General features: G+C 43.1%; 1 protein-coding gene across 1 annotated transcript in view; it reads right to left on the reverse strand.

Annotated features, from left to right (window-relative positions):
* The window catches only part of Fras1 (Fraser extracellular matrix complex subunit 1), a 350,600-nt gene that overhangs the window by 78,888 nt on the left and 252,241 nt on the right, over positions 1-19,471 (reverse strand). Inside the window, exons 34-40 of the mRNA XM_057772897.1 lie at positions 17,192-17,224; positions 13,678-13,809; positions 12,596-12,721; positions 10,364-10,611; positions 5,156-5,304; positions 4,787-4,949; positions 3,121-3,256 (exon numbers count right to left, since the gene is read on the reverse strand). Of these exons, the coding sequence (XP_057628880.1) occupies positions 3,121-3,256; positions 4,787-4,949; positions 5,156-5,304; positions 10,364-10,611; positions 12,596-12,721; positions 13,678-13,809; positions 17,192-17,224 (987 nt within the window). The remainder of the gene's footprint in view (positions 1-3,120; positions 3,257-4,786; positions 4,950-5,155; positions 5,305-10,363; positions 10,612-12,595; positions 12,722-13,677; positions 13,810-17,191; positions 17,225-19,471) is intronic.

Consider the following 19,471-nt stretch of genomic DNA (forward strand, 5'->3'; position numbering starts at 1 on the left):
CACTTTCCAAACACCAGATTCTAAAAAGGCCATTAACTTCCCGACTCTAGACGGTGCCATCTGTTGGTACCCGTTGCACAGACAAGGACTGAAATGTCTTTTGTTGGTTTGTTTTTCACAACTTGTTTGAAAGAAAAGAAAGAAAATTGAAGCTGAGAGAGACCTAGGCAGCCAGTGACTCATTGACCCCTGCGACACCGAGATTAGGGTTTCTGGAACCAACTGCTGAGAATGCCTCCAAGTTTTACTTTCTCCGTTCATTGATCCTTAGAAACTGGGAAGTGTGGCTTTGTTATCTGGGTCAAGAAAAGCCTCAGCAAATGACAACCCTGAAATACACAGAATACAAGAAGCCTTGTTTTAAAATTGTTGGAGCATTAGTTGGCCATCAAGGGACCCAGATACGAAGCTGTAAGCACCAGTCATTCCACGTTTGAAAGCCACACTTTCTATTTTTACTGTACATCATCGATGTGTGTTCCTGCCTTCCTCAGCAGAATGTCCTAGGTACAAATTAAACAGCCCCTGGTGAGTGTGCCTGTCATCTTGGACACCTGCTTTCCTCAGCACTAGAAGACAGATGTCCCCAGAGCGACTCAGGGGGTCTTGCCCTGATTAGGACAGTCCTGGAAGAATTTAGATTTTACGCCATTAGCTTTCACACCCAACACTGCCGTCACTCTGTCTTCCCTCCAGCTAGGTAAAAAAGTAAAAGCTGCTTTCCCCAGACTTAAAAATATGTTCCAATAGGCTACAATTAAATTTAGGTTGCTAGTTTCTTCAGGAAACAAAACACTTAGTTCAAAACTGTGCTTACTGGGCTTCCTCCACGGAGAAAAGGGCAGCATCTTTGGTTAATGTAAACTGGACAACTATTTCGTGCCCTTGAGTATCTTGCCTTCCCCTTAGGTTCAAACTCATGCCACCAGAGGATGAAGAGTCTCTTGGCAGTTCTAGTAGGCTGAAGATGGATCCCCAACGGCATAGAAGAACTTTGGGTGACTGTCCAGGCAGCGAGATGTCTCTGTCAATTCTAGAATTTTTGAAAGTTGCTTACAATGCACTTCCTGTTTACTTAGGTAATATTATATCCTTCTGGAGTCTTTGATGGAGTTGAAGAATAGATAAGGTTTTCCTTAGTTATGATAAAAGATAAACTAAATATAAATATTGTAACTGGAATTCTTGCTTGATACCTGTTTTGTTATATGTAGTTTTACTATGTTAAAGTTAAAGCCTTCCTTTTTGTTTAAACAGAAAAGGGGAAATGGTGTGGGAGATCCTTCTGCCTATGTGCTGCTTTTATTGGTTGATGAATAAAGAAACTGCCTCGGCCTGTTGATAGGGCAGATCTTAGGTAGGTGGGGGGAAAACTAAATGGCATGCTGGGAGAAAGGAGGCAGAGTCAGAGAGATGACATGGAACCACGGCCAGAGTCAGACATGCCGAAACTTTAGCTGGTAAGCCATAGCCACGTGGCTACACAAAGATTAATAGAAATGGGTTAAAGTAATATGTAAGAATTAGCCAATAAGAGGTTAGAGTTAATGGGCCAAGCAGTGATTTAATTAATCCAGTTTCTGTCTGATTATTTCAGGCCTGAGCTAGCCAGGTTTCCTTCTCCTCCAACACTAGGACCAACAGCCATGATGTCTGTCACACATGGGGTGACAAAAAATGTTAGTTTGTGGGCTACACCAACCTCTTCAACAGGAATACTGGGGCTCTGTCTGAGAGACCATGCTTTCACGGCCCATTCAGATAATAATAATGCACATAAAAGTTTGAGAATCACTTTCTAGAGTGGTTGAGACTTGCCAGAATTGTGACTATGTAGTCTAGATAGTACCTAGTCAGTGTGGCCTATCTTCTACCTGGTGTGCTTCAGGTAAATGTCAAACTGTGCTACAAGGGCTTCCAAGGAATACCACATGGAGAGGAAAGGTGGTAAGGGCAATGGCCTTTCAGGATCTCTCACCTCACCCACATGCTTGTCTCTGCAAGAGATACCATTTTTTTTTTTTTGCCCATAGCGACCTCTTGACCCTGGGGCTTTTCTGCCTTCTCATGAAGACGCAATTGCTTTGTTCTATACCCTCAGCACTATGTTTCTATTCCTGTCATTTATCATCCAATTCATCAGGCTAGCTGTCCCTTACTCCAGGCTGGGTCAATGTCATTTATGTTAACATTGTATCTAGCGCAAACATTTGTTGAAAGGAGCTTAATTAGGCAATAAGAAAAGCTGCATGCACACATGGAAAGACCAGAGAGGGAAAAGATCCAAGACTTTTGATAGTAAAACATGACCATTCTAAATGAGCTTCTGGTTACCAGGCTCAAGTGGCAGGCACCATGCTGGCCACTGACACCTGCAGTCAATGGTCTGACTGTAGAAGCTGCCAGCTGCCTGCCAATTAGAGCCTAGCACTGACACCTGTTCACTTGGGAATCTTGTTGCAGACGCAGCAGCTCAGAAACTGGCAGGAGCTGTCTCAGCTGCCAGTCACAGCGGGTCTCAGGGGGCCGGTGGACGGCACATGCCTTTGCCTCTCCTTGTGTGATAACCTCCAGAGAGTCTAGGGCAGATGGTAAAAGGGAGGGATGTTGACGTGGGTGTCAAAGATAGACAGCAGACATTTCCATTTCTGTTATCTCCATAGAAGGAGCAGACGCAAGCTTTAGTTCATCGGAACGGCAGAAGAGAACAGGGATCTTTATTTTCTTGACCCCTAATTCTGAACACAACTTGTGAGTCCCTCAGCCACATAGCTCATACTCCAAATACCTTTACTCTGCTCCAGTTTCTCGTACATTTATGAGCCTTCTCGCATGCTATCTCCCCATTCAGTCCTTTCTCTCTGCTAGCATACAAGTCAATAAGAAGGTGGACAGGGTTATCTGTTTTGTTTACTAATGTATCTTTGATACACAAAATGCAAAGTATAAAGAATATGCTAAGTAACTTTTTTCCTTTTTTAAATGAAAAAACCCTTTTCTTCCATTTTCTTGAAATGGGTCCTTCTCATTTTAATTCTCCAAGTCCAGGTTTAATTAGAATATCTCCCATCCCCTGTTTCCAGACCTTCAATAGTTCTCCAGCAAAGCTGCTACGGTTACCTGTTCCTGTGTTCTCAATGCAGCCGTACTTGGGCAGAACACTCAGTTTAATGACAGCATCACCATGAAGGTTGTCGTGATCATCAGTGGCGAAGAAATGGTGGAGGGAGAGTGGTGCTCTACCGCCCTCATCGACCTGAGGAAGACAGGAAAGGGGGATGGAGGGCTGAGGGACAGGGGTGGCCTGCGGTGACCACTTCAGTGAGAGGCGGACCTCTGCAGGCGAGGGACGTGCCTCTGCCAAAGCCAGGCAAAGCTTTCAGCCCCTCCTCAAGATGCACTTGGATACCTCAGCGCTGTGTCTCTTCTCAAAATGCCACTTCATTTGGTGATGGATCTGGTGATAAAGCAGTTCTGACCAGTTCTAACTAACCATCTCAACAAGCTTCCAGACAGGAGAGCTGCCTTCCTGGGGCATCAGAATTCTACAGAGCGTAACTGGAGAATGATAGATGTAGCCCTCCTTCACATTCCCGAGGTTGACTGTCCTATAGGTGTTACCATCCAGAATAAAAATCCCATTTATTCCTTCATATTGTATATTTATTGGGATGTAGGAATAAAAGACTAGCTACACGTTAAAGTTAATGCATACCTCAACATCAAAGAAGGAAATAAATCAGCATATGTACAAGCAGTTGCTGGAACTAACCTTTTCTTTTGGGGTCCGGTTCTATGTCCTAACGCTACAGTTTGGCTTCGATGCTTTTTACTGACTTGATGGAAGTGATCAAGGCATTTTACTCTGAACTCTTGGCTGCACGTAGGCTGGTTTATAAATTACAAAATGCGACTCTCGGATTGAGGTGGTTCAAGTTACTTCCCCAAGTTGTAGAAAAGGAAAAATAAGGGGAATAGCACAACTGTCTAGAAATGATTCTGAGTTTCATGAATATTAAAGTCCTTGCTCGAAGCAGGAAATGCCTAGGCTTGGGGCACTATAGTTCATATGTGAGGCAGGGGAAGAAAATGAATGAGTGTTCAGGACTCCCCTGCTGTGCACCAGGTACTGTGCTAGGAGAGATGCCGGCTATTTTATTTAATCACCAGAGAAATCCTTTATGTAGGAGACATTGTAGTATTTAAGTAAGAAACAGAGGCTAGAAAGAATTACGTACCTGTTGCAAAGCCAGCCTGCTAGTACCTAACAAAGCCGGTACAGGTCCTCGGCTGATAATGTCAGCGATAGACACGTGTTATATTGCCTCTCACACACAGGATTTTTAATCTTGTTAATAATAATAAATATTGGTTTGATTCACGTGGGGTCAGCTTTCCACATTTTAGTTGTTACCAACTAAAATCCTCAAAGGTGTATTCTACTTCTATTTCATTGCCATTGCCAACAATATCCAATATTGTTTTTATATATCTATCTATGTGTGTGTGTGTGTGTATGTATATAGATTATACTCTCTAGCATGCACATGTGTATGCATGCTTTGACTAACTCATATGAATATAATGATTTGATCTTTTGCATATAATTATTTTTTTTTCTTTTACAAAAAGTTTACAATGACAGCCACAGACGGTCTGCTATCACTGCCCAGATACTCTGGGGGAAGAGTTTGGATGCTCATCTTGGCAGAAATCCTTTAGCTACATCACCAAGGATCCCAGCTCTCCCAAGCCCTGGGTGTTTATTGATCTGAGAACTGTTTACCGTGATAAGGTCAGCAAAAGCGATGATGTGTGGTGGACTCTTGGCAGGAGTGACCGTGATGGTAAAGACCTCGTTGTCCACACGGTTGTCGTCCATGTCTGACACAGAGAACTGGAAGTGGTCCATAAGCAGATGCTCTTCCGTCTCGAACACAGCTGAGTATCTATAGGACACGGGAGAATACAGGTTGAGCCACCCTGACAAGTGGAGTGAAAGGATTGTAAAACAAAACAAAACAAACAAAAACAAAACAAACAAACAAACAAACAAAAACAAGATCAGAAACAAGGCGTTCTTTGAAGGAGCTGTAGGCAGCTGCTACCTACAACGCTTAAAAACCCTTTCAAAGAATCTACGGCGCTTATGTACCTAATGTTCTTGCTGTTGATGTCCTCCATTGTGAAATTGGAATCCTCTGAGAGCTCCTCCACATCAGGCCCCGAAGTCTTTAAGAGCACACCATACATGGGCAGAGAACTTAGCTGAATCCAGATCTCTGCGTCAGGGGAAGAATCGTCCTAATCAGGCAAACATGAGTCAGGACATGAATGCAGAGACCCACAGGGGCTTACTGTCTCCTATGCTATAGGCAGCGGCCCCCTGACATAAAGCAATACCTTTCCCAACTCCATAAAAGCTCAGTATTTATCCGTCTTCAAAGGCCTCTGGTATAATGTCTTCTTGGAAGAATAACTCAAGGTAACAGTGCAGAATGTGCTTATGGTATAGGGAGTGGAACAAAAGATGGTTTACTGTTTCAGTAAGAGTCATAATGGTTTATTTTTATTGCATGTACACAGTATAGACGAGAAGATGGCCAGCTCTAACTCGTCATTCTATAAACACAGGAGAAGGCTTCCCCTGCAGTTTCTAAGAACACTTTGCATTTTAGAAATATCCAAAATTCTATTATAGTATATAATACACTCTACAATGACAAAACTCTATGAAACAGAATCTGTTTAGCCAATGATTCACTTCAAGTAACACCAATGTGACAAAAACTTGGATTAACAAAAGAATTTAGAAGGTCTTGTGGATTTCCTTCGACAAGGACTGAATTAATGGCTCCTCGCTTCCTAGGGCACTTAATCTTAATAAAGAACATTTCCTTCTCCTCGGTGGCTTATTGAGAAACAAGATCAGCTTTCTGTTTGTCTACATGGACAATAACAGAATATCTTCATTAACAATTTCCTCTTTCTTCAAGAATATTTTTTTTGGGAATGTCTAGAAGGCAGGCGATGTCATTTTGGGGTCCCCCGGACCATCTGCCTTTTAGAGGAGTTAAATGAAAATGGGGACACTCTGCTCTACGGCAGCAACAATGAAAACAAACGCTGCATGATCAATTTCACTGTCAAATGCAAGTTTTCCTGGCTACGCCGTGCAGCTAGTGAGGGATGGAAAGGAAGTGTGAGCAGATAAGAGGTGGGCCAGGCAAGCAAGGTCCGGGTCCTTGGAGCCATGTCCATCCCTGGGGGCAGCTTTCCTTCAATGAACAGTTAGAAAGAACCACAGTGCAAGATCTCAGAATTGCCTCAGCTCACCTGACACTGGCCCAGAAGGGAACAGGAACATACAGAGGCAGCTAGACTTCAGAAAGTTTCTAAATGTATAATCTTACTGTTTTCTCCTTCCTCCGTGTGGGGGGTCAAATGGAAAACACTGGATTCCAAAAAGTTACAGCCTACTATTCCTGTGAGTTCTCACTGAGACAGACCTTTAAAGGACTATGGAGAATTTTCCAGTGCCCTCTTCTGAGATGTGAGAATGACAAGAATAGGGTACCTGATTCTTAGTGAGAATAAAAAGCATCTGTCTCAAACACTGGCAAATCCAGCAAAGAGATGCTTACTCTGGGCCAGGCATTATCTCATTATACTCCAATTTTCAAAACCTTTCTGAGTATCAAACGTGAGAAATCAGCTATTGTTTTCTTCTTCTGAAAATACCTTGTCATAATTTGAAAAAAAAATCATCATATTAGGCCAGCCAAGAGAGCATGAGTTAATCAAAACTCCTAAGAAAACAGATCCTCTTCTCGTGTTATTTCCCTGTTCAATGACCTTCATGTTCACTTTGGATGAATTTATATTTTCATTTTATTCTTCTCATTCATTCTAAAGAAATTGATGCGTGATATGTATATAATGAATATAAATAATTATTTAGCTCATATGTATCCATGAGAATTAGAAAATAATTAATTTAAGGGTTCAGAAGATAGTTTAGTCAGGAAAGTGCTTGCTATGCAACCATGAGGACCTGATTTTGATCCCTAGAACCTACATTAGAGAAAGCTAGATTAGGTGGCACATGCTTATAATCTCAGTGCTGAAGAGGTCTGCAGGCAGAGCCCTGAGGCTCACTGACCAGTCAGCCTAGTCGACTTAGAGAATCCTACATGAGTGAGAGACACTGTCTCAAATAAAAAGAGTGAAACCCGCATGCTCACACAGACCTACACATGCATACAAACACACAGAAACACACACACACACACACACACACACACACACACAATTAACTTACACGCACTTCTTATATTCTGCTCTTGGACCTTTAGTCAGTCTTAATTTTGTTTTTGTCTTCCTTTATTACTATTAATTTGGTTTTTTAAGGCAGGGTTTGTCTGTGTAGCCCTAACTGTCCTGTAACATGCTCTGTAGACCAGGCTGGCCTCAAACTCTGTCTATGGCTTGCAAGGGTCGGGAACAAAGGTGTGCACCACCATTCCCAGTTTCAATGTTTAAATATGGCTTGATAAATTATATTACTAGACTGAATATTCTAGGTGTTTGGAGACTTCTTTAAATTTCTTTCTTTTTATATTTTAGAGACACTTTTTTTTTTTAATGTAGTGCAGGCTGACTTCAAATGTGAGGGCCTCCTATTCTCCTTCTGAGAATTCTAAGTGCTGAGATCAGAGGTGTGGGCCACCATGGTTGACTCCCCCTCCTTCCCGGTTTTCTCTTATTTCTTTTTCAGAAAATTCATTTGGGTACATTGCTGGCTATGACTTCGATTTTCCCTGGAAGTTACATGTATTTTGTTAAAATTGATTCCTAGCTACCTGATATATAATAAGATTAACATATCCTATTTTGAATTATTTCAGTTTTGGATGGCATATAGAAATGCTATCCACATTTTAATGTTAAGCTTGCACTTCTCATAGAGAGGCAAGATGGAATTAAAACATCAGTTCAAACTCCAGAACCCATACACCTAGGAAACTCTCTCTCTCTCTCTCTCTCTCTCTCTCTCTCTCTCTCTCTCTCTCTCTCTCTCTCTCTCTCTTTCTCTGTGTGTGTGTGGTTTATTTGGCGGAGTGCTTGACTCCCCAGTACTGATCCCCAGTACTGCCTACAGCTGTGGATACAGACAATGTGGTAGCACACACTTGTAACCCCAGCACTTGGGAAGTCGAAGAAGGAAATGACCAGATGTTCAAGCTCATCCTTGGTTTTACAGCTAGTTTGCGACCCTGTCTAAGAACGAACAATAAAGTAGCCTTATAGAGGAACCATGCCGGGTCCCACTTTTGCCGGGGCATATTCCACCAACCTCTCATCTTCCCCCTGGTGCCCACACTCTAATGACGAGGAGACTCGGCTGCTCTCCTCTCTGTACTCTGTCCACTTATGACCGCCATTCTTAATACCTTTTCCATTACCAAAATCTTCAGTATTTCAATTTTTTTCCATACTATACAACCCAAGGGATAGCACTATATATCCTACCAGTGTCTGTAGTTTAGCAGCCTAGAAGAGTTCCCTGAAATCTTTCTGCTCTGGTGGGTAAATTCACATTCAATCAATTTTTGAAAATATACGTTCAGCTGCCAAAGAGCTCCCATTCTGATGTACAGCTTGTGATGTGTGGTTAATGGGCAGGCGCTGCTCCTGGAGAGCTATTTCCGTCTGTCAAACATTTTTCAAGCCTGGTGATCTATCGATTAAATCTGAATTCATACATTTTTACAAATTCATGACTTTCCCAGGATCAAAGAACCATAACATAGGATGAAAAATAATCGGCCAATTAAACACCATCAGAACTTTGCTGAAACCATAGCGCACCCACAAGGGGAATCAAGTGGTGCTCGGTTTCACATCCTTTAGGAAAAGACGATTTAAAGGAGGAAAGAGTCTTCAGGACCTCATCCAAGGCCTACTGTTTGGGATTGAACCTTACAGTGAGATTCTTCTGCTCAGAAAAGGACAACTCTTTTTATGTTGTGTTTTGTTTCTCAAGACAGGTTTCTCTGTGTAGTAGTGGCTGACCTGGAAATCGTATTGTAGACCAGGTTGGCCTTGAACTCACAAAGATCTGCCTGACTCTGCCTCCTGAGTGCTGGGATTAAAAACGTGTGCCACCATTGCCCAGCAAAAAGGATAACTGAAGCCATATAGTGTTTAAAAATGAGGGGTAGGGATAGGCTGTTCACCGTAATTTTGAGGCCAGTGAAGGAAAAATTCAATACTAAGAATGATTACCATTCAAATAATTATCCTTCCTTTCAAAGCATAACAACTAATCATCATTATGTTTATACAGACAGTAGTCATCTCTTTACAACATATGTAACTGCAAAATAAAATTAATTATCCTCATTATCCTTTGCCCCAGATGCAGAATCAAAGAAGGCAGACGAGTTTAATTACCAAGATCACTTAATCAAGTTTGAACCAGACACAGGGGAAATCCCCAGCGTCCTTGGTTCTCCCCTTCTCCCCAACCACTCTCCTTCGGGCAGGGCATGGCTATCAGGCCAATAGGGCTGGCCTAGGAAATCTGCAGAGAGAGGCACCACCAAAGGGTAGGGGGCAGGGCTTGTATTCTGTCTGAACTGGACAAGAGCAAGCTAAAGAAAGTCAGCTTTCTCTCGGGAAGTCAGGATCAATCATTACTTCTTCATCGCTGACCAGACAACTTTTCTCTTCCTAAAATTCCCAGGACCTTCTGCCCTCCACACTGAAAACAATGGACCTGGAGCTTATGTCAAGGGGTTGTTGCATATTGACCATCAAAAGCCCTTGGGAGTCCCAGTATTTTCGTCCTAAGTTTTTCCTTCTTTTTGTGTGTGTGTCTGCGGTGTAGATGCATGTTCACGTGTGTGTACACAAACATGTGGAGGCCAGATACGATGCCTGGTGTCTTTCTTGATCATTTGAGGCAAGGTCTCTTGCTAGACCAACCTTGCTGATTCAGCTAATCTAGGAGCTCCTCTCTCTCCTTCCAGCTGAGACCCCAGGTTGGCTGCTGGGCCCACACGGCTCTTAGACGGGTCCTGAAGATCTGAGCTCCAGTCTTCACACTTGTGCTGCAAGCACATTAGCCACTGAGCCATCTCTCCAGCCCCCATCAGAGATGTGCATTCACTTGTCTACTGTTGAGACGCTATCTGAGGCCAGGGTGTGCAGTACGACTCCAAAGAGAACATAGCAGGGTGCTAAGAGAAGAGCCTTTTACACTGCATATGCCTGCTGTCTCGAGTACCCAGCTATGGGGCATCTTGCTGGGTGCCCAGTCAAAAGTACAGAGAGCAAGAGAGTAAATGTCAGAACTCACCACATAGGCAAGGTTTGCCCTGGTGATTACGGCCGTCCGTTGACTGGCAACAGTCATGCTCAGGGAGGAACCAGGGGCCAGCCGAGGCCCTCGGGTCTCTGACGGGGACACCTCCACTTTTACTTCAGAAGTTGTCACAGTCAGGCCGTCCGTGACTGAGATCTCCATGCTGTCCTCCCAGGCAGAGGACCCATCATGTATGTACTGCAGGGCATTTCTCTCAACCTCGTCATACGTGAAGGTGTCACCTTCCGAGAAGGAAACAAAGCCAACATGTAAAGCCAGTGACTTCTGGGAATCACACTTCCCATTCAGTCAACCCCTTCGCTCTCCCGATTTCAAAGTGCACGCAGCATCAAATACTCTGGGACTCGGAAGCTACTTAGTTCAATTGCCCACCCAATTTGGCATTCCCTCTATGACTCGCCAGAGAGAGGGTGGGTTAGCTTGCTCCTCCACACTTCTCAAGGTGAGAGGCTGTTTAACCAGATAGCTAATCCCTCTGAGGGATAGCCCTGGTATATTTTGTTTTTTAAGGCTCTAAATCACTGTGAGTTAAAATCGGACTCTGGGAGAACAGTCATCGCTCCCAGTTCTAGAAAAACATAGAACATGCTTATATTCTTCTTGACTGCCCTCTGAATCTAATCAGGGCACCGAACATTGCTTGAAGACTTAAGAAAAGAGACAACACTCTTTGAGACACCAGAGGCACTGATTTAATTTGTACATTTAAGCTTTTAAAAATTAAAATGTGAAAATACAATTGAGAGTTCAGTTATTGGTCAGTTGTTTGGAATGTCCAGGGCCCTCATTTTGAACACTAGTGTGGGTGGGAGTTGTTTCTTGATGCTTAAAGTGCAAGCTGCATAGCTCAGGGTACTAATCTACAACATCATCATAATAGATAAAACAGACAGGATGGCAAGTTTTAGGATCACAGAGGTTCAAACAAAATGGAATTACATGCAATCCAAATTTACATCTTAAATTGTAAATTTGATTGTAATTTTAGAAAATTTAATACACAATATCAAAGTTACTCAAAGTTTTTGAGCCATGGAATTTTTTTTTCTTTAGTGAATCATGTCTCTAGTCATGGGCTATCATGATTACACAGAACACAGCTGGGGAAATTGTGTTCTGGGGTGTTCTCCCCAGTTGTAACTTTTGGAGGTTCCTTGCTAAGACAATGATTAGCTGGGACTAATGGATTTAGTGCTGAGAGGGAGGCATTTCCTTGATCTCTATATTTACCTTCTATGCCCTAAGTACATGACTTCGCCAACATTGGTAGATCCTGCACCTAAAAACAGGTATTAACTCTTTACAAATGCCTCCAGATGTCACTTGCCAATCATAAGTCAGGTTAAGTGTGACACTGGAAACAGGACAATGAAGTGCTGGTTACAAACAACACTGAGGAAACAGGATAAAGGCTGCTGTGCACACCTCCTGTCCTAAGGATGCTGCCCCAGGACGATTGTCTTTGTGACCCAAAGAGTCTAGTCTTTGTTCTTCAAAACTTTAATCTGCATCAAACGGGCAAAGATTTACCCAACCAAGGAAATTCAGAAGTACGAATCACTAAATCTCTGAAAAGCAGGCATCAAGTATTTGAGAAAGCACAGATTATGGAAGTGAGATACGGCATTCCTGGATAACCACTTTAGAAGGGAGAATATTCACTTTGCTATGTAAGTGCTCACTGTTTAAATAAAACACAGAGATTTGGTTTTTTTTTTTTTTTTTTTTTTTGGTGTGTGCTTTTCTATACTCCCTATGGGATCAATATGTCTTTAAAATTATTTTAGATTTGTTTTGGTTGCACGAATGTTTTGCCTGTGGGTGTGGATGTGCACCATGGGTGTGCCTGGTGCCTGGTGTGTCAGAGAGTGCTTTGGGTCTTCTGGAGCTGGAGTTCGAGAAGGCTGTGGGCCACAGTGTGGCTCCTGGGAACTGAACCCGGGTGCTCTGAAAGAGCAACAAGTGCTCTTAACTGCTGAGCCAACTGTTTGGCCCCAGTGGGTAGCAATAAACACCATTTTAGGAAAGCTGACTGCCCCGCTACACTGTTACACAGTTTAGATATCACTTTAAAGTGTATCCTTTCTCTAACACAAAGCTAACACTACCAGTAATTTCACATATGCATGCCACTTCATTTCTAAGTCACACAAAACTAATTGCAGAGACATCCCCAAGCAGGCCAGATACCGAGAATGCATCTACCTGCAGCCATGGGCCCCGAGGACTCTGCCGTGGACTTGAGGAGCGAGCCATGCTGTGGAGGCTTCTGCAGCTGGAAAAAGAGCTCTTCTGGTATCACCCGAGCATCTGTGGCTACCAACTGCAGGCCTGCAGGAAGGAGAGAGAGAGGCCGGCTACAGCGACAACTGCGTGCTCTCCGTAGATTAAAACCAGAGGGCAGGCTGCGGAGCCAGTGATGAGTGCTCGGCAACCATAAAGCAGGGCTCAGTCACAGTGAGCGCAAGATAAGTGAAGACGAACATGGCCAATCCACCAGCTGCAAGGAGGTGGTTCTTTCAAAAGTTCCCTTCCGAGTGGGTAGCTCAGAATTGAGAACATTATTTTCTCCCGTACAAGTGAAGGCAAGCACAAACAGCCATCCGTAGGTCTGTCCTAGGCGGCATCTTTTGGAAAGATCCCATGAACTGGTCTCTCTGTTTATCTGACTTCTCTGAATTTCCTAAATCTACTGAGAGCGCTGGCTTCGTGATGGCTGCTCCAGCCGTCAAGAAAGCCATCAAGAGAGCATCAACTTTCACGTTGTCTCTATAGCTTGTTTATACCATAACTTTTGGTCAAATTGTACAAATGGCATAATTAGCTTCAGGACAAAAGCCACGTGTAGAAAACACACATGGATCCACAGAGTACACATAATACACACCACTAATAGAATGTCCTTGGTAAAAGAATAAACAAACCGTAAAAGAATAAGCGCACTTAGAAATAAATAAAATCATGCACTAGAGGGACAGGCAGCTCCTCATACTCCTGAAGGTCACTGCGATCCATCAGTTTTAAACAGAAACCAGAAGCAGTCGCTGAAACCTGCTCCCTCTCTTCTCAGCTCTGTTACTTTATATTGTAGCAAGGATAACAAATCAAACTCGAGGAGGCTGGGAAATAAATTCTGATTTGCACAGGAATGGACAGGAGGGTGGATGCAGTGGGCTTGAACACACTTCTGGAAGAGGAGGCCACTGCTCTGGGCAGCTGTCAAGAAGTTCCCACAGTTGCTGCAACACAGTTTGATTTCCAGGCTTCTCCCAGACCCTAGTTCTTACCTAGAGAGGTTCGGCCTCCAGGGCTAACCTCCAGCAGCGGAGCCCTGACCTGAAATGCTGGCGGTTGACGATCAGAGCCAAGTAAGTGAATGGTGAGGGCCGTCTCTGGGCTCGTGTGCTGTCCATCAGAAACTGGCAAGAATAAAGACACACACATACACTCATGTGACTGAGCACACATATGTAAATGTAAATCAGCATACAGTCTGGTCACCTTTACCCTATTTCCACAAACAGCAATTTGTTGAGATGCTTGAGTGTAGGAAGAAGGGATGATGAGCAAAGGATGGGAGTTCACAGGGCAAAGTTTTTTTTTTTGTTTGTTTGTTTCCTAAAAGGTTACAAATTTTGATTTATTTAAATAAGAAGTTTTTGACAAAGTTGTTTTTTTTTTTTTTTGGATTTTTCGAGACAGGGTTTCTCCGTAGCTTTTTGGTTCCTGTCCTGGAACTAGTTCTTGTAGACCAGGCTGGCCTCAAACTCACAGAGATCCGCCTGCCTCTGCCTCCCGAGTGCTGGGATTAAAGGCGTGCGCCACCACCGCCCGGCTTGACAAAGTCGTTTTAAGAAGGTATTCTCAAAGGGTGATTTTGAGGCTCATTGGTGGAAAACAATGTAAAATAAGCACTTGAAAAACAAACAACAGAAAGTGCCCTCCAGGATCTCACATAGCTCACTGTGGCCTCCAAATCATTCTACAGCCAGGTATGACCTTGAATTCCTGGTCTCAACCTCCCGAGTGCTAGGGTTAAAGTTCCCAAGTGGTACCGGCAAAGACTTTTATTTATAGAAAGGTTCTCTGACTACTTCATTCCTTCATTATGCCAGAAAAAAAAATACTTCCTTTTAAGCACTCTTTTTTGGAAGTGACTGTCTCATATTATTTCTTTTGAAGGACAGACATCTGTCCCTGTCTCTCGCAGCATTTGTGCGCAAGTAAGCAGATGCATTTTTACCCTGTTGCTATGTCCATGGCCATAAATAGGAGACACCACTGCAAAACAGTGACCTTATCTTCTATTTCCCTGGCTTAACTCCATCCAAGAGGACCCTCGTCTTCCACAGGAAATGAGAGTGGAATTGTCTAACCCTTGACTCTCGTTTCTGGGTTTTCTGTAACTCCCTCCATCCCCTCTCTAAACCCAGGAGTGGTGGGTACAGGAAACATCAGTGTGCTATCTACCATGGCTACTGAGAAAACGGTACTGTTTTACTTGCAGGTGGTATGGTTACAGGAAACCGTTTTCTTTCTCTGTCTTCTGGACATGTCAGCACGTTGGCAGGAATGTGACCTCTCAAACCATGTAAACATGGTTCAGGGATAATGACTAAAGTTGCTTTAAGTCTGCCTTGTCCTGGAGACAGAACTAATTGACTGCGGCTTTACAAGACAAGACACCATTCACGTCTATCATAGGAAGGCCCAAACCGCCCCTTCAAGTGAGAATGAAGGTTTTGTGGCCCTGGTCATTTTAGTGAAGTGTCAAAACCGCTGTCACTGTTTCTTTGTATATGTTTAATCTCCTTCTCTTTGAATGATCAAGGATAGACAGGGAGAGTCTTGACTTTAAAGGCTTGTGGACACACATACAATCTTCTGCCAATTTCAATGGACTCGGTACTCTCTTGAGGTCCCTAGAGTGTACAGTAGAAGTCTTGTGTTTAAAAAAAAAAAAGAGAGAGAAATAATTGTGAAACTAGTTATATTTGCTATTACTTCCATTGGTTTTACTTTGAAAGAGAAAAGGCTCAGGGAGATTTCAACAACCCTACATAGTGAAAGACAGCAAAGCCTAACACTACAAGAGCTTTGACCTGATCACACAGCTGTTCACTGTGATCAAACACATCCTTGCCTCTTTAGGGGCAGGGAGCTATCTACCAGAGAGTATTATATAATTAGAAATCATGTCACACGGTTGCAGTGTTTCAAAAGCAAATGTAAAAACTGCCAATAAAAATATTAAGAATTTGACATCTTCCCTCTCTTAAGGAGTATTTTTGATTTCTCTGAACAACAGTCATACTGCTTATTTGGGTTAAAGGATTCCTGCGGGCCCCAATTGCCTGACAGGTGTTTCTTGCCTAGACCCTCTCTGCAGAGGGCCTGTGCATATCGTAAGGCCGGCCAAGTCAGGAGCACTGGCTAGCTTTCTGGTGTTAGCAGATGCACCACAGTGAGCTGTTTGCCCTCATTCTTCGGGTTAGGGTCAAGGTTTGGGCTGGTCACTGCTTTAGTTCATGATCTCTCCAGTTCAAAATTCTGCCACAAATCTCCTTTCAAAGAGGCTGCTGCCTTCCCACTAGATTATAAGAGCATCTCTCCAAAAAACAGACCCTCCCCGCAAAAGACAGGAATCTTGGGCTGGAAACAAGAGAGTTGAAAGTCAGCCCAAGATCCATTCTTTTAGCCTTATGGAAACTTAAGGTTCATTTAGCCGTAGGTCCTGAGCAAGTTAACTGTTGACTTTCAAGCCTGGTTAAAAGGATGGGGCATGGTACATCCTTTGCTTTTCATGACCTAACCCCATAGATTTCAGAACACAAAACCATCCCATATTGCAGATCAGGAACTTGAATTAAACGCTACTCTGTCCTTTTCCAGAGTACATGAGCCCAGTAGGATTGTTAGCTTGAAATGCTGGAAACAACAGCCATCTTCAGAACACTACCAGGTAATTCCTAAGATGACATTTGTTGTAAATTGATTTGAAAAAGAAAAGAGAAAGCCACTCCTAGGTACTGATTGCGTGTATGACCTGCATGCAATGATGCATGAAATGCAAGAGATGACCGGTTCATACAGTCGCGGTGCAGCACTAAAGTTTGCTGCAGGGTTTTTTCCCCTCAAAGAGAACAGAAATGCAGGGCAGTTTGGGGGAAGATTTTTCAGTCCCACCAAGATTTCTGCCCACATAAAATATAACAGGATCCAAGGAGGATTGGTTCCAACAGAATGGTTAATCCCAGTTGAACAACTGACTTAAAAATCAACCATCTTCATTCTACCCTGAACAAGAATGCCTTTCCCTATGCCAGCTCAACATCTATTGCAGTATGAAGTAAAATTAGGATGCAGAAACTTCTAGAAGCATTTTCATTTCATGCTCTGGGTCCAAAGATTTTTCTCTCCAGAGGCAAGGCATTTAATACATGGCGCTATTCAAGACTCCATAGAATTACTACACATCAGCTGGGTGTGACACATGGATGCTCACATGCCAGTTGTCCTGGGAGCTGAAGATGCATCATGATTGTGATCTCCATTATGGATAAATTTCCATGTACACGGGTCTTAGGAAACCTTCCCAGAGCGGCTGAACTCCAGTTTGTGGGGCCCCAACTTTAAGACCTTAACTACTATTGTCTCTTTTCAATAAATAGACAAGTTCCACTAGAGTTCAAATAACATTAATATTGGGCATTCTTAATAGGTTAGATAACATAACTTCTAGGAAACAAAAAGGGAAGGATATATTTCAGTTTCCAATAAAACCAAGATTAAAGTCTTTACCTGTGAAGTAAAATTTCACTGATTCTGGGAGACCTAAAAGAGCAAAAGAGGAAAATCAGTGTATTGAACATTTTGGGATCAGAGAGAGTCAGGGAAGGCACAAAATATAGAATAGCAATTAGGGAGTAAACAGTGTTTAAATCGAAATTGATCTGGTTTAAGGAGCAGTCAGGAGGTCCTCTGCTCATGGAATGTTGGACTTAATGATGCTAGCATTAATTTTAAGCATAAAAAGGATACTCATACTGGAATAATTTGGTGCCATAGCGGTTAGGGTGACTTATATATAATACATTCATTAAGATCCTATTTTATCAGTACATGAACCCCTACAAACTGGTGAATGTGGGTGATATATAACAGTGACAGTGTATGGGGGGTCAGTTCCACTATAGAACTGAGTGACATCTGGACACTGATTTACACATTGTGGCTGTGAGAGATTTATCTCGAGGCATCTATCCCACGGGTTAGACAGGGCATGGCTCTACTCCCTCCAAAGCAACTCGTGCAACTAAGCCAAGCCTAGCAGACCTGGAAATTACTCTACGCACAGCTGGCAGAGTTTCTTTTTCTCTAATCTCAGTATTACCCAAGCTTCCTGTAAAGTGGGGGCTAGAGAACCAAGCATACTTTAGAGGGGTTATTAGTTAACCAGTTACTAGATACCGAGGGTACTCCTCAGAGAATGGGCCTCTGCCTGCCCTTAGGGATTTTCAATCTAATTGAGGAGTTAACCACTTTCTGGACAATTGAATTTATACTAAATAATGACAAATATCAGTTTATGTTTACTTACCACAATCAAAAAGAAACCTCATAATTATTTAATACATATTCAGTTTCCTAAGAAAAATAACCAGCTGCTTTGTTTGAACAAATTTATGATATAAATGTAATATCTATTTATAAAGTTGCATAATACACATAGCTTAAATATTATGATAAACGCACACCAAGATTTTCAGAATCACCCAAGGCACAGAACTTGGGAGTGGGGAATCACAACTACTACTTCCTAGTTGCGCTAACTATGGGTTCAAGGGAGGAAGCGATGGAAGGCAGCATTAAGGCTAGTCTGCTGCTGTGGAGGGAGGGAGGAAGGGATGGCGGGCAGTATTAAGGCTGGTCTGCTACACTGGAAGGAGAGAGGAAGGGATGGCGGGCAGTGTTAGGCTAGTCTGCTGCAGAGGAAGGTTGTGCACTGGCTTTAATAAATGAACAAAAGTTTCATCCATTTGCTTTTCTACTCAGCTTTTAAAATAAAACTTTTTAAACCATCTTCTGTCAAATCCTGGAGGTCAAGCTGGAAGATCACCCGCATTCTCCATGCATGCATGGATTTCCCTTGAGAAACTGCGGTCCAGAGGGGGCTCAGCATTCCAGAAGATCACCCTCATTCTCCATGCACACATGGATCTCCCCTGAGGAACTGCAGTCCACAGGGGACTCAGTGTTCTAGATCACCCACATTCTCCATGTGTGCATGGATCTCTCCTGAGGAACCACAGTTCACAGGGGACTCAGCGTCCTACTCTGGCACCCTCTCAAGTTTGCTTATGTCACTGTAGAGAAAGAGTTCTCATGAAAAACATTCCCTGCAGTTTCGACTTCCCCTGGATTCCTCGCAGTTTTGAGTTAAACACGCAGCTCTTTAGGAGCTCCTGTGGAGTGTAAACTCTGGCTTACTCTCCCATCAGGCCCATCCTGGCCTGTTCTGCTACATTCTGGACATCACAGGAATATCATTGCCTCTTTTGCAATCCCTAGAATGTTACATTTTCTTTTCTCCAAGACATCATGGGAGGCACACTGTCTCCCTCCCAGAATCCTCTCCGTGCACCCCTCGTGCACTTAGCTATTTTAGCTACTACCTGTCCCATTTTGTCAACAGCTACCTGGACAGCCACCTCTTAACTCTTCAGTCTGGATCAGCCTTGGGTTTGATTTTATGGCTGAACATTCCCTCTTTTTCCCAAAGCATCTCATCTTAAATCTGCAACTAAATATTCACTATTGTGATTATTTACTTAGCAGTTTCCATACAGAGCCTCGACTCAGTCCAAGAGCAGGTCAATGACTCGTTTTGTTTTCTACTGTATCTCCAACCCCTCAATCAGTGACTGACATACCTGAGCCACTAAATCGAAGTTGGCTGAAAGTGCGCCTGTGGTGGGAATCAGCGATGAAAGAAGACAGACCTGAGCCCAAGTCACAGACAGGCTGATAGGCCCCAAGTTACATTAAGTAGGAAGAAAAGAGTGTCAGCAAATTGTATAA

The sequence above is a fragment of the Chionomys nivalis genome, chromosome 6 (genome assembly GCF_950005125.1).
Source record: "Chionomys nivalis chromosome 6, mChiNiv1.1, whole genome shotgun sequence".
Classification (NCBI taxonomy): Eukaryota; Metazoa; Chordata; class Mammalia; order Rodentia; family Cricetidae; genus Chionomys; species Chionomys nivalis.